Genomic DNA, 17065 nt, shown 5'->3' with positions numbered 1-17065 from the left:
TCTCCCGCATCATCGCCAGGAAAGCCGCTCATCTGCTGGTATTATTAGCAGATGAGCGGCTTTGAGGACAGCTTTGCATAGCGCTGTGCTATGCAAAGCCGTCCACCTCCTGCTGACTGCGTGGGGTAAGGGAAAAGCCGCTCAGTGTACATGCACTGAGCGGCTTTCCCCCCCCCCCCCCCCCAACGATGACAGCGGTCATCGCTGTCCATACATGCTGGGCATAATCGCCTAGTGGGTATGGACTTTAAGAGTATAACATGTTGACATTTATTTGAGTAATGTCGTTTAAAGTACGGTGGTATACTGCATGAGCAGACACTCTCTTTATTTTAATCCAATGGGCTATATGTAATAGGATGTAAGGTCCGTTAACTTGTGTAATCTCGTTGATTAAGGTTTTAGATTTAAAATAGTAATAGTTTAAAAGACAAATCCAACCTGTTTTTTTCCTGTAGAATTATTGGCACTCCCTGCCCCAGTGGAGCTTACAATCTATATTCCCTACCACATGTACACGCACACACAGACATTCTAGGGTTAATTTTTGTTAAAAGCCGATAAAGCTATTTTTGCATGGTCAATAAGATTCAGAGATCACTGAAATTCTAGCGAGCCTACCAAATGTTGTAAATTAGCAATAATGTAAAAGGCAGAACCAACCGATTTCATGTCGTCATTTCCCTTGCTATTAAATTATCCCAAGAAAGATAAAAAAAAATGACCTTTTACCTTGTTACTGGTGTATTTCTTTTTTATTTAAACTTCTGTGTACCCGTTAGTATATCATTGTAAGAAATGTATATGTTGGTTATGTAGATTGTCAGAATGCATGTGACTTTCAATTGTTTTCCACTTTACAGAATTCAATTTAGATGGCACTAATTTCCCTGGTATCAAAATGAAACCAAAGGTGTCCCTTCGGTCTTATGGGAGCAGAGAGGGCTCTGTTTCCGGCCACTCAGGGGAGTGCAGCCCAGTCCCCATGGGTTCCTTTCCACGGAGGGGCTTTGCCAATGGGAGTAAAGAAAGTGCCGGCTTCATAGATGAACTGGAAAAGGAGAGGTAAATAGCATTTACATTTCTGTAAAAACCACATTGGTTTTCACCCAACATCAATATATAGTATGAAAGACCCACATGCCAGCTTATATAACGCAGACAGCAATAATGCAGACAATTCAAATAAATATATATATATTATTTTCTTATGTGTTTTTTTTTTTTTTTTTTAAGTTTTATTCACGTTTTTTTATTGTTTGGTATTATGGAGCAGTGTCTTAGGGAGTGTCATTTAAGCTGCCACAGAGAAAACTGTCCAAGTCAATAAGGGTTACCTATTACATTGGAGCCTCCTCCCTCTGTTACTGATCCTGTACTGGTGTGGCACAGTTGTGACCTTCTGTTTTCCTGTATTGCCAGAAGTAGCGAACTGTCCCCAGTGTCAAATGAATGGTTCCCAAGCCCACTTATCTTAAATAAGCTTCTAGTAGGCTCTTTCTACAAAATCAGGACCGCCCTAATCTAGAAAGTGCATTTTCTTTCCTAAAATGGTTCAAATTGCAATATAAGCAACCCATTTGCCCATTCCTTGTACACTTGAGTATACCCCATAGTTCTTTGTCATTCGCCATTTTCTATAGAGGAGGATGCAAAGGCTTCTGATAAAGCAGGGGTGGGCAATAAGTGGCCCTCCAGCTGTTAATGAACTACACATCCCAGCATGCCTTGCATCAGTTTCAGCATGGCCAAATAGCAAACCAAAGGCAAGGCATGCTGGGATTGTGTAGTTCATCAACAGCTGGAGGGCTGCTTATTGCCCACCCCTGTATCATTCCTATGGAAGGCTACTATCTACTGTGCATTGGGTATGTTCCCAAATATAAATTTTTAGTGTTTTTTTGTTTATTTTTATATAAAGCAGCTTGTATTTAGTCATAAAACGGCAGCACAATCCAGGACTCACTTATAATAAGTGAGTGTAACGAGATCCGCTGACGTAGGAAGAGATTTACCAGTCAAGTTGCTGTCTTTGAAAATGTCTATAGGATACAAGGTTGTAACTTTCCTCTAGTTCAGATTAGAAAATGATCTCAGAAGTCCGGTTTCTGAATAAATCACTTAAATATACAGGCTTCTAGGCACAAATCCATGGGTTGCTTTGTGAGATGCTTTCATTCCTTATTTAAAAACAAAAGGAGAAATAATTAAAGTGCATGAATAAAGCCTTAGCGGAGCGCAGGGCAATAGCTTATCCATGAGTTTTTAATGCATGTCTGCAATCCAGAATTATATGCAAGTATGCAGAAATATAATCACCCATTGTCTACTGGAAATTTTCTGGTTTAATATAAAATCCATTTATGTTCTTAATTCTAGTCCTATTCATTACATATTTATGTTGCTCTTATTTAGGTCTTTACTTATTGCTGAGCTTGAAAAGGAAGAAAAAGAGAAAGACTGGTACTATGCCCAGCTACAAAACCTCACTAAAAGAATCGATGGACTTCCTCTTACCGAAAACGTGAGTGTCAGCAGCTCTGAATTCAATAAATAAATAATAGGTATGTGTATATATTGATATATAATCATCCGAAAACCTCACCATTAAGTGAAGTATTAGAGACCAGCACACCAAAATTAGAATAAGTTTATCATTTTGTCAGACTATGACATGCAGGGGTGCTGACTCGGTACCTGACAGAAGAATACACTTCTGAAACGTTGTTGATACCCACTATGGGTCCCCAGCCTGCTCATGTCTACAGTATACCGTGAGTGTCCCCATTTGCTGCATTAATGTTTGTTTCTCTCCTGCCGTGGAGGTATTTGGAGGAAACCAGGAATCCTTAACCCAGTAGAGGGTGAAGGACTTATTGTCTTATTCAATTTTTACCTGGATTTTTTTCTGGATTTCCTTAGCTTTGAAGCCAATCAGATGGTTTAGTGCAGTGGTTCTTAACCTCGGTCCTCAAGTACCCCCAACAGTGCACGTTTTTCCAGGTCACCCGGCAGGAGCACTCATTACTCACTGACACATTTGAAAAGATCACAGGTGGAGCTAATTATTTCACCTGTGATTCTGTGAGGAGACCTGGAAAACGTGAACTGTTGAGGTACTTGAGGGCCGAGGTTGTAAACCACTGGTTTAGTTTGTGGATCTTTTTGCGGCCAGTGAACTGTATATGTGATTGCTTTTGAGTACCTGGCAGTACCCTTGTACTAAACGTTATGGGCCGACATTCAGGCATTTTCTGAGCGCTTTTACTAAATTGCTCAGAAAATGCCTGAATCCGCAAGTAAATTGCTCTGTGTGCAGACTACACAGCAATTTAAATGCGCGGCCCCGCCGGTTTGAATCTGGAGACGATTAATAACCGGCACACAGGTTATTAATTGATTGGGGCAGGTGTTCTCAATGGAAAACACTGACCCTCACATCTCGCTCAGCTCACAGCACTCTACAGCAATGTGTTCCGAGAGAAACTAAGCATTCTGAGTGAAGTAGCTGAGAACACTTGTCGGCCCATGTGTAGGGATCATTAGATAGTGAACAAGTCGCTGAAGATAAAGGACCAGCCAACCAGCTCCTAACTCCTCCGTGTTTTGGGGTGCTGCACCTGGATGTGCCATGGGAGAGGATGAGGGGGGGGGGGGGGATGTGCCGTGGGTGAGGGGTTTCAGGAGGCACAGCAGTATCACCACACATGTGGGAGATGTGCAGGACCTTCTGAGAGACTGCACAGAAATGATCAGATTGGGGCCATTCTGAATCGTGGGCAGATTCAGAACACCGGATTTACATGTGTTTTCAGGCATTCTCTGAGTGATTTAGTAAAATTGCACAGAAAATGCCTGAATGTCGTCGCGTGTCTGTAGGGCCCTTTAGTATCGGATTGGCTGGTACTATATCTCTGTCAACTTTATCTCTTGCCAAGACGCCTTAGAGTTACATGGTAAATCCAGCAGTTGATAGAGTATACTCTTATGCTGGATGACTGTATACAGCCATGAAAAGCATTCATATATCTAAGTTTACTTGGGAGGTAGTTATTATGCAACAGTCCATGTTGGCATTGTTATGTCAACAGTATGCGGACACGGCTCTAATGTTAGCTAAAGCACTGTACCTGGGTCGGCACTGTAAATTTAAACCTGAAAGTTTACCATCACGGGGAACGTTATAGCGCCAACACAGTTACAATGTTTTATTAACATTTTTTACCTGAGAGCATACTGTGCTCAACTTACAGTGTCAACGATGATTGTTAACATTGTGACTATTGGCAAATCATACCGAACTACTACCTGTCAGGTTTAATCATATAGTGTATATTGTGTTGTAAGAGTTTCATGGTTTGTTCGGCTTTTAGTTTTCTCTACAAACGGACATGACCAGAAGGCAGCTGGAGTTTGAGGCCAGGCAGATCAGAGCTGCAATGGAGGAACAATTGGGGACGTGTCAGGACATGGAGAAACGAGCACAGGTAAGAAACAACGTGGGAGTTTGAGTCCTTTAAACTGTAATATTTGTGTAAATTTTTTTATTGTCTTTAGCAATTTTCTCACATATTTGTCTTTTTTTTTAATCGCAGCATGTTTTAAATTAGCCAGCTAGACCATTTGGAAGGGAGGAGGGAGGCCAGTCTCGGGATCGAAGGGATCCCGGGATCTTGTCTTGCAATTGGTGGGATTAGAATCCCAGGAATTCCTGAGATTGGAGCTTCCATTAGGATAATTGCATGCACAATTCGCTGAGCACCTTTAGTATATGGCTCAGATGCTGCCCGGCTGCTCCTGACTATCGGCTGTGTGCAGCGCGACGTGATGTCAGGCGTTGTGCTGCACAGCCTGATCACTGCCACCACCATGTCACTCCTGTCACACCCAGCTGTGCACTAGATGTTCTTGCTGCTGCCTGTCACGGCCGCAGTGTAAGCGAAATGCAGGGCAGGGAGGCTGGGGGCGGGATTAGTTTGTCTTTATACTGAATTCCATCCCTGGGATTCTATATCACATTGGTTCATACGGTCTTCAGTATATTGCCATCAACAATTACCCGTACAAACACAGGTCTTTTCTTTATCATACTTTCCTACTTAAAACTTAAATGGACAGACCAAAACATACTTCAAACAATGCGCTTTATCTTACCATTCCTGTAAGAAGGACGTTCAGCTCATGTTATTCGAGCATACCCATATACTATAAGCCAAGGAACAAAGCATTTTAAACATGAGTATAGGTTCTGTAGGTTTTACCCATTTTAAACATTTTTATATAAAGCTTGAAGCAGAAATGTTTTGCAGAAGGTTCACAGCACGTGGCTTCCCCACCCCCAAACAGCGCTGCAGCTTATAGCGCAATGCAGATTTCACGTCATCGGAGATGTACATAAACCATCGGCTTTGCGTACAACTTTCATTTAGGACTTTTAAACTTTGATTACATAATATAACTGATGAGAAGAAATTTGGCAGATTTGGTGTCTTATTGGTACATGTTGGATGTTTTGCAGCTGAGGGTGGCAAGAATCCAGCAAATCGAAAAGGACTTGTTCCGGATCAGACAGGTCATGCAATCCCAAACTGCGGAATCAGAGGTCAGTGAAGTTTGTGTTTGACCTTTTCATTCATATTAATGTGAATCATTCAATGACCGTATCATCAGACACATTCATTACCAACCATTTCATTTTTGTAATGGAAACTGAAATTATGGTGGATTCTATTTTATCTTCAAGAACACGTCTGAATATACACTATATGGACAAAAGTATTTGGCCAAACCTGTTAATTTTTTAATTCATGGGTTTCAATCAGACCCTTTGTCACATGTGTAAAATTTAGCACCTAGCCGTGCAGTCTCCATTTGCAAAAGTTAGTGGAACAAATTGGGTCATTCTGGAAAACTCAGTTACTTCACACATGGTACTGTGATAGGATACCACCTTTGCAATAAGAAGGTTCTGGAAATGTAATCCCTGCTGGATGTTCTATGGTCAGCTGTAAGTGATTTTATTGTAATGTAGGAGCGTTTAGGAAAAACAGCAACTGGGCCACAGCGAAAGTCCATGTAAAATCACAGAGCAGGGTCAAGGACTGATAAGGCGCATGGTGTGTAAAAGTCGCCAACGCTCTGCTGATTCCATAGCTGAAGAGTGCAGATATTCCACTGGCATAAATGTAAGCACAAAAGCAGGTTTGGAATGGGTTCCCATGGCCGAACATGACAAGTGCAATGCCAAGCATTGGATTGGGTGGTATAAAGCACACCAACACACAGACTTTAGAGCAGTGTTCTGTGGAGTAAATCACCTTTCTATGTTTGCCAGTCAAATGAGTGTAGGTTTGGCGGGTGCCATGAGAACGTTACCTGTCTGACTGTATTATGCCAACCGTTAAGTTTGGTGGAGGAGGGATAATTATATGCGCCTGTTTTTTATTATTTGGGTTAGATCCCTTATTTTTAGTGAAGGGCAATCTTCGTGCTTCAGCATATCAAGACAATTTGAACAATGCTTTGCTTCCAACTGTTTGGCAACAGTTTGGGGAAGGCCCTTTTCTATTCCATCATGGCTCTTCCTCCAGTGCACAAAGTCAGTACTATTAAAAAAAACACATGGTTTGGAGAGTTCAATGTGGAAAAACTTGAGTGGCCGGCACAGACCACTGACAACCCCATCGAGCACACTGCCATGGAGATTGTGAACCAGACCTTCTCACCCAACATCAGTGCCTGAGCTTATAAATGTTTTGAATGGGCACAAATTCCTACAGAAACACTCCAAAATCTTGTGGAGAGGCTTTCAAGTAGATTAGAAGCTGTTCTAGCTGAAATGAGGAACCAGCTCCATATTAAAGTATGCATATTTTATACAATGTCATTTCAGTACCTGTAAGTGTAATAGCCCGGTGTCAAAATACGCTTGTCCATATACTGTATTTCAACTGACCCTCTTCGTGAGGGAGAAAATGCTCTGTTCCTGGACTTCCCTGGTAATGTAGGATTGCCATCACCTGTGGGGAGTTAGGTAATTGATAAGAAAGGTGTTTCCCCACAGGTGATGGCAATCCTACATTACCAGGGAAGTCCAGGAACAGAGCATTTTCTCCCTCATGGAGAGGGTCAGGTAGGCAAGTATGTGTTGAATGCATCTGATGCATGGGTATTTAGCATGCAACCCTTCAACTTTTGGTGCTATCAGGACATAATAAAACTGTGGCACAGCATGCTGAAATTTGTAGTTCCACAGTAGCTGGAGAGCATATTTAATTCCACTGATCTATCGTATTAATTTGTGTGGGAGTCCATATTCGGCATTTCCATGGATTGTTTCGTTTTCCTACCTACCTACTAATAGATTTGGCACACAGTTCACTTTGTATTTCACCATGAGGCCAAGATCCATCAGTCTTAGTTGTCAGAGGCAGTGTGTGTCCAGGATTGCTGGACAAATTGCTTCTAAAGACAGAAGTTGCAGACTTTTTGTGACCATGCATGCTAATTTGCAGCGCACCTGTTTTGTCCTGGGAATTGCCAGAATATTCCACATAAATCTGCCTGCAACAAGAGATTAGTAGTTGGAGGGGGCTTGTTGATGCAAGATGCCTCACAAGATGGCTACCGAATTGGCAGAAATATGCAATTAGGGGCTGTGTGACTTACATGTACTTGTTCCCTGGAAACAGATGCAAAGCAACATGGGTATTTCTTATGTAAACCTTACTGCCATTTACTGTACTATATCGTTGACTGTTTATTGCCTTTATCTTGTATTGTCAGTGCTGCCACTCCTCCTGTTCTATTCCTGCTGCATCCACTACTGTTATTTGCAGAGGGAAAGAGGCTAAATTGCTAGCTGCAGCAACCAGCAGGATACTTGTCTGACAGGATTGCTGCAGAACATTACTTACTCCTTTATTAGTGCCTACTAATCATCTTACATACACCATTTGAAAAACACAAACTGAATTTTTCCTCCACCCACAGATGAGCAAAATGATGTAACTTTTCACATAAACCATTTTTTGGGCAGTAAAGCACTTGTGTCCAGAGATGGTCTTTGTTCCTCTTTTTTTTTTTTTTTGCCATTCCACATAGTGATCCTTATTCAGAATCAGATTATGCAGCTGGGCGACTGGCTTCACTGTGAGTTAATTCAGGCTTGTATGCTAACCCAATGGGTAGAGTATAAGTCTAATGGTGTGGGCTCTGCTCACTTACACACATTATACCTATTGGGGCGGCCTCTGGATCTGTTACATAAAACTGAAGTGTGTCCCCTCTGTTTTGTAGGAACGCCGAGGTCCATGTCTGACCTCAAGTGACTCAGCTTTTCTGACCTTGGTTGCGGACATGAGACCGCCATCCTGAGTTACCTGAAGGTTACTCAGTGTGCTCCAGTGGTTTGTCCTGAGAAGAGCCAACAGATTACGGAGCAGTCAGGAGGTTTCTATTTACACCGACGACTCCTGCTGCATTTCCATATTAGTTGTACGGTATTGCACAGCCCAATACCTTGGGACATGCAATATCGTACCACTCTGAATCATGCCCAGTGGCCAGACAGGGCAGATAAGTACCCAAGGATTAGAGCCTATAAAATGCTAAAAGTAGCATGAGAAAATAGGTTACTTCATCGACAACACTTTAAATTGTTTGTGCCGACTTCCCCAGCGGAATATGAAGGATTCTTTGTGCAGAAAGATTGTGCTCTGCAGCAGTTCTAGAGGTTTTGCAGTACTGGGTGTGTTTTCACCATATGAATGACATGCAGTCATCCTTATTAACATTACAATGGGTCAGATGGACCCCTTGTGGAGGCTGCCTTTTTTATTTTGTTGAGCCCATTTTAGTCCTGACTACACGCCTACACCATGCTCTTATGTACTTTGGCTGCAACTTTACACCTGCAGCACATGATTCCACTGCTGCTGATTAAAAAAAAAAAGTGAATTGCACAAATGTGTGCTATGAAACCAGCGGTAAAAAATAGAAGATGTTTCCGTGTAACTGAACTCTGTGGGCCTGATTCAGAGATGGATGCAGTTCTCACAGCCGATATTTTTTGAAAATATGCTAATGCTGCATCCTGTGGAAAGAGAACCCCAGACCATCTTTTGTGATCTGCTGTGTTTGAAGACTCGGCATTGCGTCCATCAGTCATATGGGTAACCCTCACTTTACGCAGTATGGCTAGTGTTATCAGTCTTCCAGGGCCAATGGAGTTCTGCGTTAAGACCTAAATCCTGGCCTGAGCCCCCACCCCCAAAGCGGACCTGCTGCAGCTTAGGCCTCATAGATGTCCGAGATATGCATACATCCCCGAATAAAGCCCTGTGATTGTCAGTGTGCTGGGTTTGTCTTATGTCTGCAGTACAGTATGGTTGGGGTGGGTGTGGTATAGGGTGCTGACAGTCGGGATCCTGACAGTCATTAGCCCGACATTGGGATCCCGATTGGCCGGACTCAGACAGCATGGTGAGCGCAACTAATCCCCTTGCGGGCTCGCTGTACTCACCACACTGCGGGCACGGTGGCCCGCTATGCTCGCCACCTATTCTATTTTCCCTCTATGGGGGTCGTGGACAGAATGATAGGGAACAAAGCATACGTTAATTGTCCTATCACATTACTAGCACTTCCTATTGAATATCCCTTCTCCCTGGGCTCCTATGAAGAATAATTGGAGAAGCTGATATATTTACAAGAGAACAAATGGAAGTGGCTGATGGACATCAGTGATTCTTTATGGGCACACGGAAGCTGTAAACAACTTTATCTTGTCTAATAATCTTTCACCGCTGTTTGCAAACCTGTTTTAGCCATAAGTGCATTATATAGTGTACGGTATAGTGTCCTCAGTAATGTGACTTACTGGCACATTGCACAGCACAGAGGAGCACTCTGGCCATATAACCGTACATAGCTGTGCACGGAGTGATTTTATATAGGTCATAGAAATACCGTGGTCATCTGTAAGATCTATCATCGTATTTAGGGACTACATTATTCCTTAGAATATATAAGGGATCCTAATGAACAGTGATCTAATGTAGTGAGAACTCACTGGTTAAATACTTATACGTATTACACTTCTATTAACCTATATAATGTGTGCATTTATTAACCTGTAAGCGGGTTTGCAGTGGCAGTATAAGGCACAGCAGCACTACTAGAGGTCACACAGCTGATTTCTCATATCCCATAAAAGTATTACATTAAAAATAATAAGGAAGATGGCGAGCCACGTAGCGCGATGGGGATGGGTCAGGACACCTACTTTCTACATTTCATGTTTTTGTCACTTGTATGTTAGGGGGGAATTTAATCTGTGCCAATATTTCCTGACCAGGGAAATATCAGCACTCACCTATTTAATGCTGCCATTACTGACCGGATTGAAATCTGTTTTGTCGGAAAACCTACGGATTTTAAAATTTACAGCCATTTTCTGTCAATCTGCGCCCGTTTTCCACAATTCCCGGACTCGACAGTCGTTTTATTGTATAATGACTGTTGTACTGTCGGAAGCCGCTGAAAACTAGTGTGGCCCCGACTGTCAGGATGTCCCGACAGTCGAAATCTGGGATAGAATACTTCCCCCCCCCCCCCCCCCCCTGATTTCAAACAGTATCTTAATCTCCTTAAATACACATTATATTAGTTAAACATATAAACATACGCTTTTATTGCTTAATGTAGTAAATTTACTAAATCTTTTAGTCACATGTCAGAGCCTGGTAAGGTAAAATGGGGTAATACCATAGCTCCTTAAAAGCTGGTTAATTCTAGTCTGATATTTTTATAACTTTTTGCACAAAGATCGTGCATGAAAAGTGTACATGATGTACAGATAAATGATGCCCCTACATCTCAGTAATTATACAACAGCTGCAGTAGGTTACTTGGGCTATTGCTTTCCTAGACAGCAATAGGGTAACTAGTGGCAACAAGGCCTATACACATTTAATGCTTGTCAACCATCATGCTGTAGACTTAGGGCAGTATTCAATGAAAATATTCTCCGTGCACGGCGAGCATTTTTTTTTGCTCGCCGTGCACTCTCCGTGTTCCGGAGGGCTCGCTGCCACTCCTGCTCCCACTATTCAACGTTTTTAAGACTCGCCGCCACTCGCGGCGAGTCTTAACCCCTGCAGCGGACGAGCGTCCGCGGCAGGGAGCTGTCAGGGAGCCGGGGGACGTAGCAGCCAAGAGAGATTAAAGTCTCTCTTGGCTGCTGCAGGGGATATGGGGTGGGGAGCAGGGCTCCCCTGGACCCAGGCAGCACAGGCTGCCCCCCCTATAGCCAGCGGGGGACCCAGTATTCACTGTACCCGAACGTGCTTCGGGTGCAGTGAATATATGAATATCTAATGAGCGGCTCGAGCGCTCCGGCCCCCTGCTGGCTGCACTGTGTAAAAAAAAAAAAAAAAAAAATGTAAAAAAATATTTTTTTAAAAATGAAATATATATTCATGTGCTATAGGCACATGAATAAAAGTAACATGGCCCTTCACAGAAAAAAACCCCTGATTTTTTTACACCAAAATTAAAAAAAACACCCTTTTAGTTTAAAAGTTCACATTCCTGCTCTCCATCAAAAGATGGAGAATTTCTACACGGAGAGAGACGGCGAGAATCACTTAGAAAGACGGAGAATATTTCACATTGAATAGGGTGGCTCGCCTTTGGAGAAAAAAAACCTCTCGCCACCGCGTGAAAAGCACAAACTCTCCAGAAATCACAGCGAATTTTTCTCATTGAATACTGCCCTTAGTGACCAGATCCCCCAGTTTACTCCCACAATCCAAAAATATACTGGTAGGCGAATTGGCTCCCAACAAATTAACCCTAGAATGTTTGCTTGTACATGTGGTAGGGAATATAGGTTGTAAGCTCCACTAGGGCAGGGACTGATGTGAATGTTCAAATATCCTCTGTAAAGCGCTATGGAATATGTGTGCGCTATATAAGAAACTGTTAATAAATACTGTGCTGTTCGGAGATGAATATGCTGGCACAGCATACAGCAGACCATGCTAGTTGTGCATTTTCAACCATAATACAATGTCAGGGTTACCGTTGTGTGTTTCTTTCCCACAATATTCTGCATTACTTCCAATATTTTCAGAGAATATTACATGAAATACCAGGGCTGTTGCATTAACTCGGACCGGTTAGATCCATCTATAGTTGCCAGTGACCAGATGTTGAGGCTGATTGCATGTTGTGGATAAATACAGTGTAAAGATAGCAGTTTCTACTTGGCAGGGAACCATGTAACAGCTTCCGTTGTCTGCGCCAAATGCCTTTAACATTCTGAATGACGATCATTCTGTTTCTAAATCGGGATGCATAATAAGCGCTTTATTAAAACATGTAGCGAATCAAGCAGCCTCAGGGAATGTAAGCTGCTGCCTGAGAACTTCAAAGATTAAAGTTTCATAAATGCTTTGTGGCACCAAATAACCGAGCAACTGCAGTTACACAAGAAGTTGTATGATGTTGGATAGTTGGTTTTAGGTGGAATGTTCCGTCGCCTTATATGATGTAATGGCTACACTGTTGTTGGAACATACAAAAATGGACCGATGCAGAGTAGGTTTCTACTTGGTCATAAATTGCTGTAAAAAACAAACCTGTGATGTTTCGAGCTCTGCATCTCAAGCATACGCCCCTGGTGTATGCCATGTCATTGCACAATCAGCCGCTTTATGGTACATAAACCAAAGTACGGTCACATCAACATAATTGTCTAGATTATATCGGTATGTTACCTTAATACTGAAGAATATGTTGTATGGCTGACAGGCATTAATTAGTTAGGACTAGTCTTGAAAGTTTATGCTTATGCAATTCTCAAAAGTTTTGTAAAGGGAAAATGGACCCTTGGTGGTATGACCGGAAATTTCTCAGGCTGAGCTGTGCTGCAGGTGCGCACTCTGTTCGGGTGTCCAAAGACAGGAATGCCCAAACAGCTAAGCACTCCCGAGCAGGCCCCCCCCTCAAGTGGCCGCAAACAGCCGAAGCCGGCAGCAGCAGCCCTGGGGTGCGGCTGCCTTTTCTTTGGTGAGTATTTCTGGGGTAGGACAAACCTGTCTTAGTAGATTTATCCTGCCCCATGGAAACTTACCTCTCAAGGGGTTAAGGTTCCATTTAATGGAGTCTGTTTGTTGTGTTGTATTCAGTGCCGTCAAGGGGGGGTGTACTTTTTTTGTCCTGGTCCCATACCCCCTCCCCAGCTGCAGAGACTGTTTAGTGGGAGTAGAGATCAAAGGCTGCTGCAGCAGCACAGCCTCTCTCCCCGCTCAGCACGTGTGCTGAGTGGGGGAGAGGCAGCAGCAGCCTTTGAGAGAGCACCTAGCGCGCACCCCGTGCCATGTCCATCCTGTTGGCCTTTCCCTTTTTTATCGGTGCCCAGCAGCACTTTTAGTGGCCCTTGTGGTATTCAGAAAGTCATAAGCTTTCCAATGACATATCACAATGGGATGCAGTCACAGCATGTAATTTTGTCTACAGCATGGTGGTCGACAGTCATTAGGTCGACATTGGAAAAGGTCGACATGGTTCTAGGTCGAAAAGTCATTAGTTTGACAGGTCATTAGTTCGACAATGTCTAGGTCGACAGTCAAAAGGTCGACATGGGGTTTTTACAGTTTTTTAAGCCGACATGTGCCGACAGGTGGTATTTCATGCCCTACCATCCACTAGGGCGTGGTGGGAGATTAAAATAGTGTGCCGAGCGTAGCGAGGCACCGTGCTCGATGCATTGCGAGCGCAGCGAGCGATGCAAGGGGGTGCGATGCACTTTAAACTGTGTCTATGTCGACTGTTGACATTCAGTTAAAAAAACTGTGAAAAACCCCATGTCGACCTTTTGACTGTCGACCTAGACCCATGTCGACCTTTTCCCATGTCGACCTAATGGTGTTGACCTAATGGTGTTGACCTAATGACTGTCAACCATCATGCTGTAGACCAGGCATGTCCAACGTTGGCCCTCCCAGATGTTTTGAAACCACATCCCAGCATGCTTTGCAATAGTTTTAGCATTCTCTAATAGCAAAACTGTGGCAAAGCATGCTGGGATGTGTAGTTTCACAACATCTGGAGGGCAAACGTTGGACATGCCTGCTGTAGACCAAATGATCCCAACCCATCACAATACATGAAAACAACAGAAATAGCATGGACCCTTATGACAGCACCTTTAAGGGGTCTTCCAATTAAACCCATCTTCAAACTTGATTGTCCCTTGAGATAAGGTAGTGTGCAAAGTTTGAAGATGATTAGTTAAAGCATTAGAATCATCGTGGAACATCCATACGCACACACAAATATTCAATTACACGTATGTAGATGTTTTGGTGTCCAGTGGGCCCCCATACACTAGTGCGATTTGGTCTGTTTTCAGCCGATTCCGTCGGATTGGGCAGTGAAATCAGGCAAAATCGCATATGTTTGACATCTAAATTGATCTGCCCAATATGTGGTCCTGTGCGGGTTGGAGGATGGACATGCTGCCCATAGGCGTCACGGACTGTTATGATTAGCATTACTGCCTCACAGCACTGAGGTCATGGGTTTAATTCCCACCATGGTCTTAACTGTGCAGAGTTTGTATATTCTCCACATGCTTGCGTGGATTTCCTCCGGGTACTCCGGTTTCCTCCCACAGTACAGAAATATACTGGTAGGCTAATTGGCTCCCTACATAAATAAACACTAGAAAGAATGTGTGGGTGTGTGTATGTGTGTGGGGCAGGGACTGATGTGAATGTTCAAATATTATCTGTCAAACTCTGCAGACAACGTGTGCACTATATAGGAAACCGTTAATAAATAAGAATAATCATATGTGGAGCTGTCAGGTGCACATCGCAGGTGCCTTGTAGCACAAGCAATGAATCTCACTTGATTTCCCTTGAACTCCCCCGAGAGTCCTTTCACATGTGATAAATCACACAAAATGGCACATCAAGTGTCAAGTCAGTGATGAGCCCTCCCAGGGAGCTGAGGGGAATCTGAAAGGAAATCGGGTCCCACTTGTCTGAGGCAGAAGTCAGACTTGTGTATGGGGGCCTGGGGAATTACATTTTATGGTTAAAGTTTCACTTCTGTATACACAGGGTGTTTAAAACAAAAATCTGAAATTGGGTGAGCATTTTAATGCTGCGGTAGCACCTATTTGCACACTGTGCCCAGAATTCTATCCCCTTTATGCTTTGTGGGTTTTGTAGCTGTTTATTTGGTGGCTATTTGCATCCATTTTAGATTTTGAGTTGTCAAAAATACATTTTAAAAATGGTTAGTATCTATGGGCCTTATTCTAGTTCACTCTTTCTGACAAAGTCCTTCTTAGATGGACAAAACCATGTGCACTGCAGGGGGCAGATGTAAAATCTGCAGAGAGAATTATATTTGGGTGAGTTATTTTGTTTCTGTGCAGGGTAAATACCGGCTGCTTTATTTTTACACTGCAATATAGATCTCACTTTGAAGTAAAACACCACCCAAATCTAGTTTTCTCTGCACAAGTAACATCTGCCCCACCTGCAGTGCACATGGTTTTGTCCATCTAAGAAGGATTTTGTCAGAGTGAACTAGAATAAGGCCCTATATGAGGTAAAGCCCGTAAAAGCCCGTGCTTAAAATAAAAACAATACATGAAGAAAGCTGCTTAAGACGATTTCTCTGCACTGCATGCTTTTGTCTGAGATTTTTTTTTTTTTTTTAAACGAATCCAGGGCCATAGTTTGGCTATCAGGGCTTGAGAAAACTGTTACAAGGCATGCTGGGGTGTGCAGTGCGACAGCAGCTGCAGGGCTGCTCATTGGCCACACCTGCTCTAATCAATAGTGGTTTGAATTTCAAGATATCACATTGTCGGAATATGCTGCGCTATATAACAAACTGCTAATAAATTGTTCTAAGTGTTAATTAGAATTAACTGTTAGTATGCTCACCTGGTTACATGCATAATCATGACACACTGTGTGCAATGATGTATTCAAATTGAAGGTTGTGTAAACATGTTATAATTTACAAAGGAATAAATTGTCCCTCTCTGTATAACTCCCCCCTCCCCCCCCCCCCCCCCCCCCAAAAAAAAAAAAGGTTTACAGTTAGTTGGTTTTCAGTCCAGTCCTGTTATTTACCTGATACTGGGGTAAATTTACATATATGGGAGTTCTATTTAATATGGGATGTTGTTCATGGCAACCCATAAGATTTTGCTTTATTTAGCACCTTTTGGAAGATAATAGATCAATCTGATTGGTTGCTATGGGCAACATCCCATCTTCAATAGAACACCCATCTATTGTTTGATGATGAATGTCTGGTTCTAGTATTAAAACATTGTGTATTCTTGAGGTTTAGCATATCTTGAGAACACTAACAGATACATGGATAAATCTCCAGATCACAGAATCCGATGGAAGGGAGCACAGTAATTCATTTTAAACGAAATTACAGCAGACAAGCTGGTAATTGAATTTGCACTGTCTGTCTTCTGGAGCATGTAACAAACAATTACCTAGCGCTGCTGCTTTTTCTGAACAGTTCTGGCCTTGAAAGATGCATGAGGTCATGTGACGCTGCAGCAGCAGCAGCAGCGACAGTTCTTAGAGCTCAGTATCCCAGTGCTAGAGCTCAGCTGGTGGAGGATGGATTCTCATGTCTCACTGCACAGCCTTTGTCTGCCAGAACTGTAATCCCCAGCCGACACACTTTCTTATCACAACATCACGCCTAAGCACACCGTCTGGACTCCTAATCCTTGGTCTTACACCTTTTAGGATGTGACAAAGCATAGTACAGTGGATTTATGACTGGTACTGAGCCAGTACATTGGGAGAGCCTGCGCGTTGTAGAGATTTGCTTTGTCTCCTTCTCCATGTAACTCCTGTTGCCCTTGCATTGACAGAGAGTACCGCAGAGCAAGAACGATGCTGGCAGTAGGGACGCAGAAAAGCCTCTTGATGGACAAGGGACCTCGGAGACGGCTTCGGGTAGCACTGTTGGAAATGGGCAGGTGAAAGAAAATGTACAGTGCATT

The 17065-nt window shown here is 43.0% G+C and overlaps 1 protein-coding gene across 5 annotated transcripts in view; it reads left to right on the top strand.

Moving 5' to 3' along the window:
* Positions 1-17065, top strand: part of APC (APC regulator of Wnt signaling pathway) — a 102385-nt gene that overhangs the window by 64698 nt on the left and 20622 nt on the right. For 3 of the 5 annotated variants that reach the window (XM_083151660.1, XM_083151662.1, XM_083151658.1), the window contains 5 exons: positions 864-1065; positions 2416-2524; positions 4374-4487; positions 5519-5602; positions 16934-17053. In XM_083151660.1, the coding sequence (XP_083007786.1) occupies positions 864-1065; positions 2416-2524; positions 4374-4487; positions 5519-5602; positions 16934-17053 (629 nt within the window). The remainder of the gene's footprint in view (positions 1-863; positions 1066-2415; positions 2525-4373; positions 4488-5518; positions 5603-16933; positions 17054-17065) is intronic. The other 2 variants (XM_083151663.1, XM_083151661.1) reach the window with 1 other exon arrangement.

This window comes from Crinia signifera, chromosome 1, assembly GCF_055691185.1.
Source record: "Crinia signifera chromosome 1, ASM5569118v1, whole genome shotgun sequence".
Classification (NCBI taxonomy): domain Eukaryota; kingdom Metazoa; phylum Chordata; class Amphibia; order Anura; family Myobatrachidae; genus Crinia; species Crinia signifera.
The sequence above is the reverse complement of the archived record's forward strand: the minus strand, read 5'-3'. Positions and strand labels throughout refer to the sequence as shown.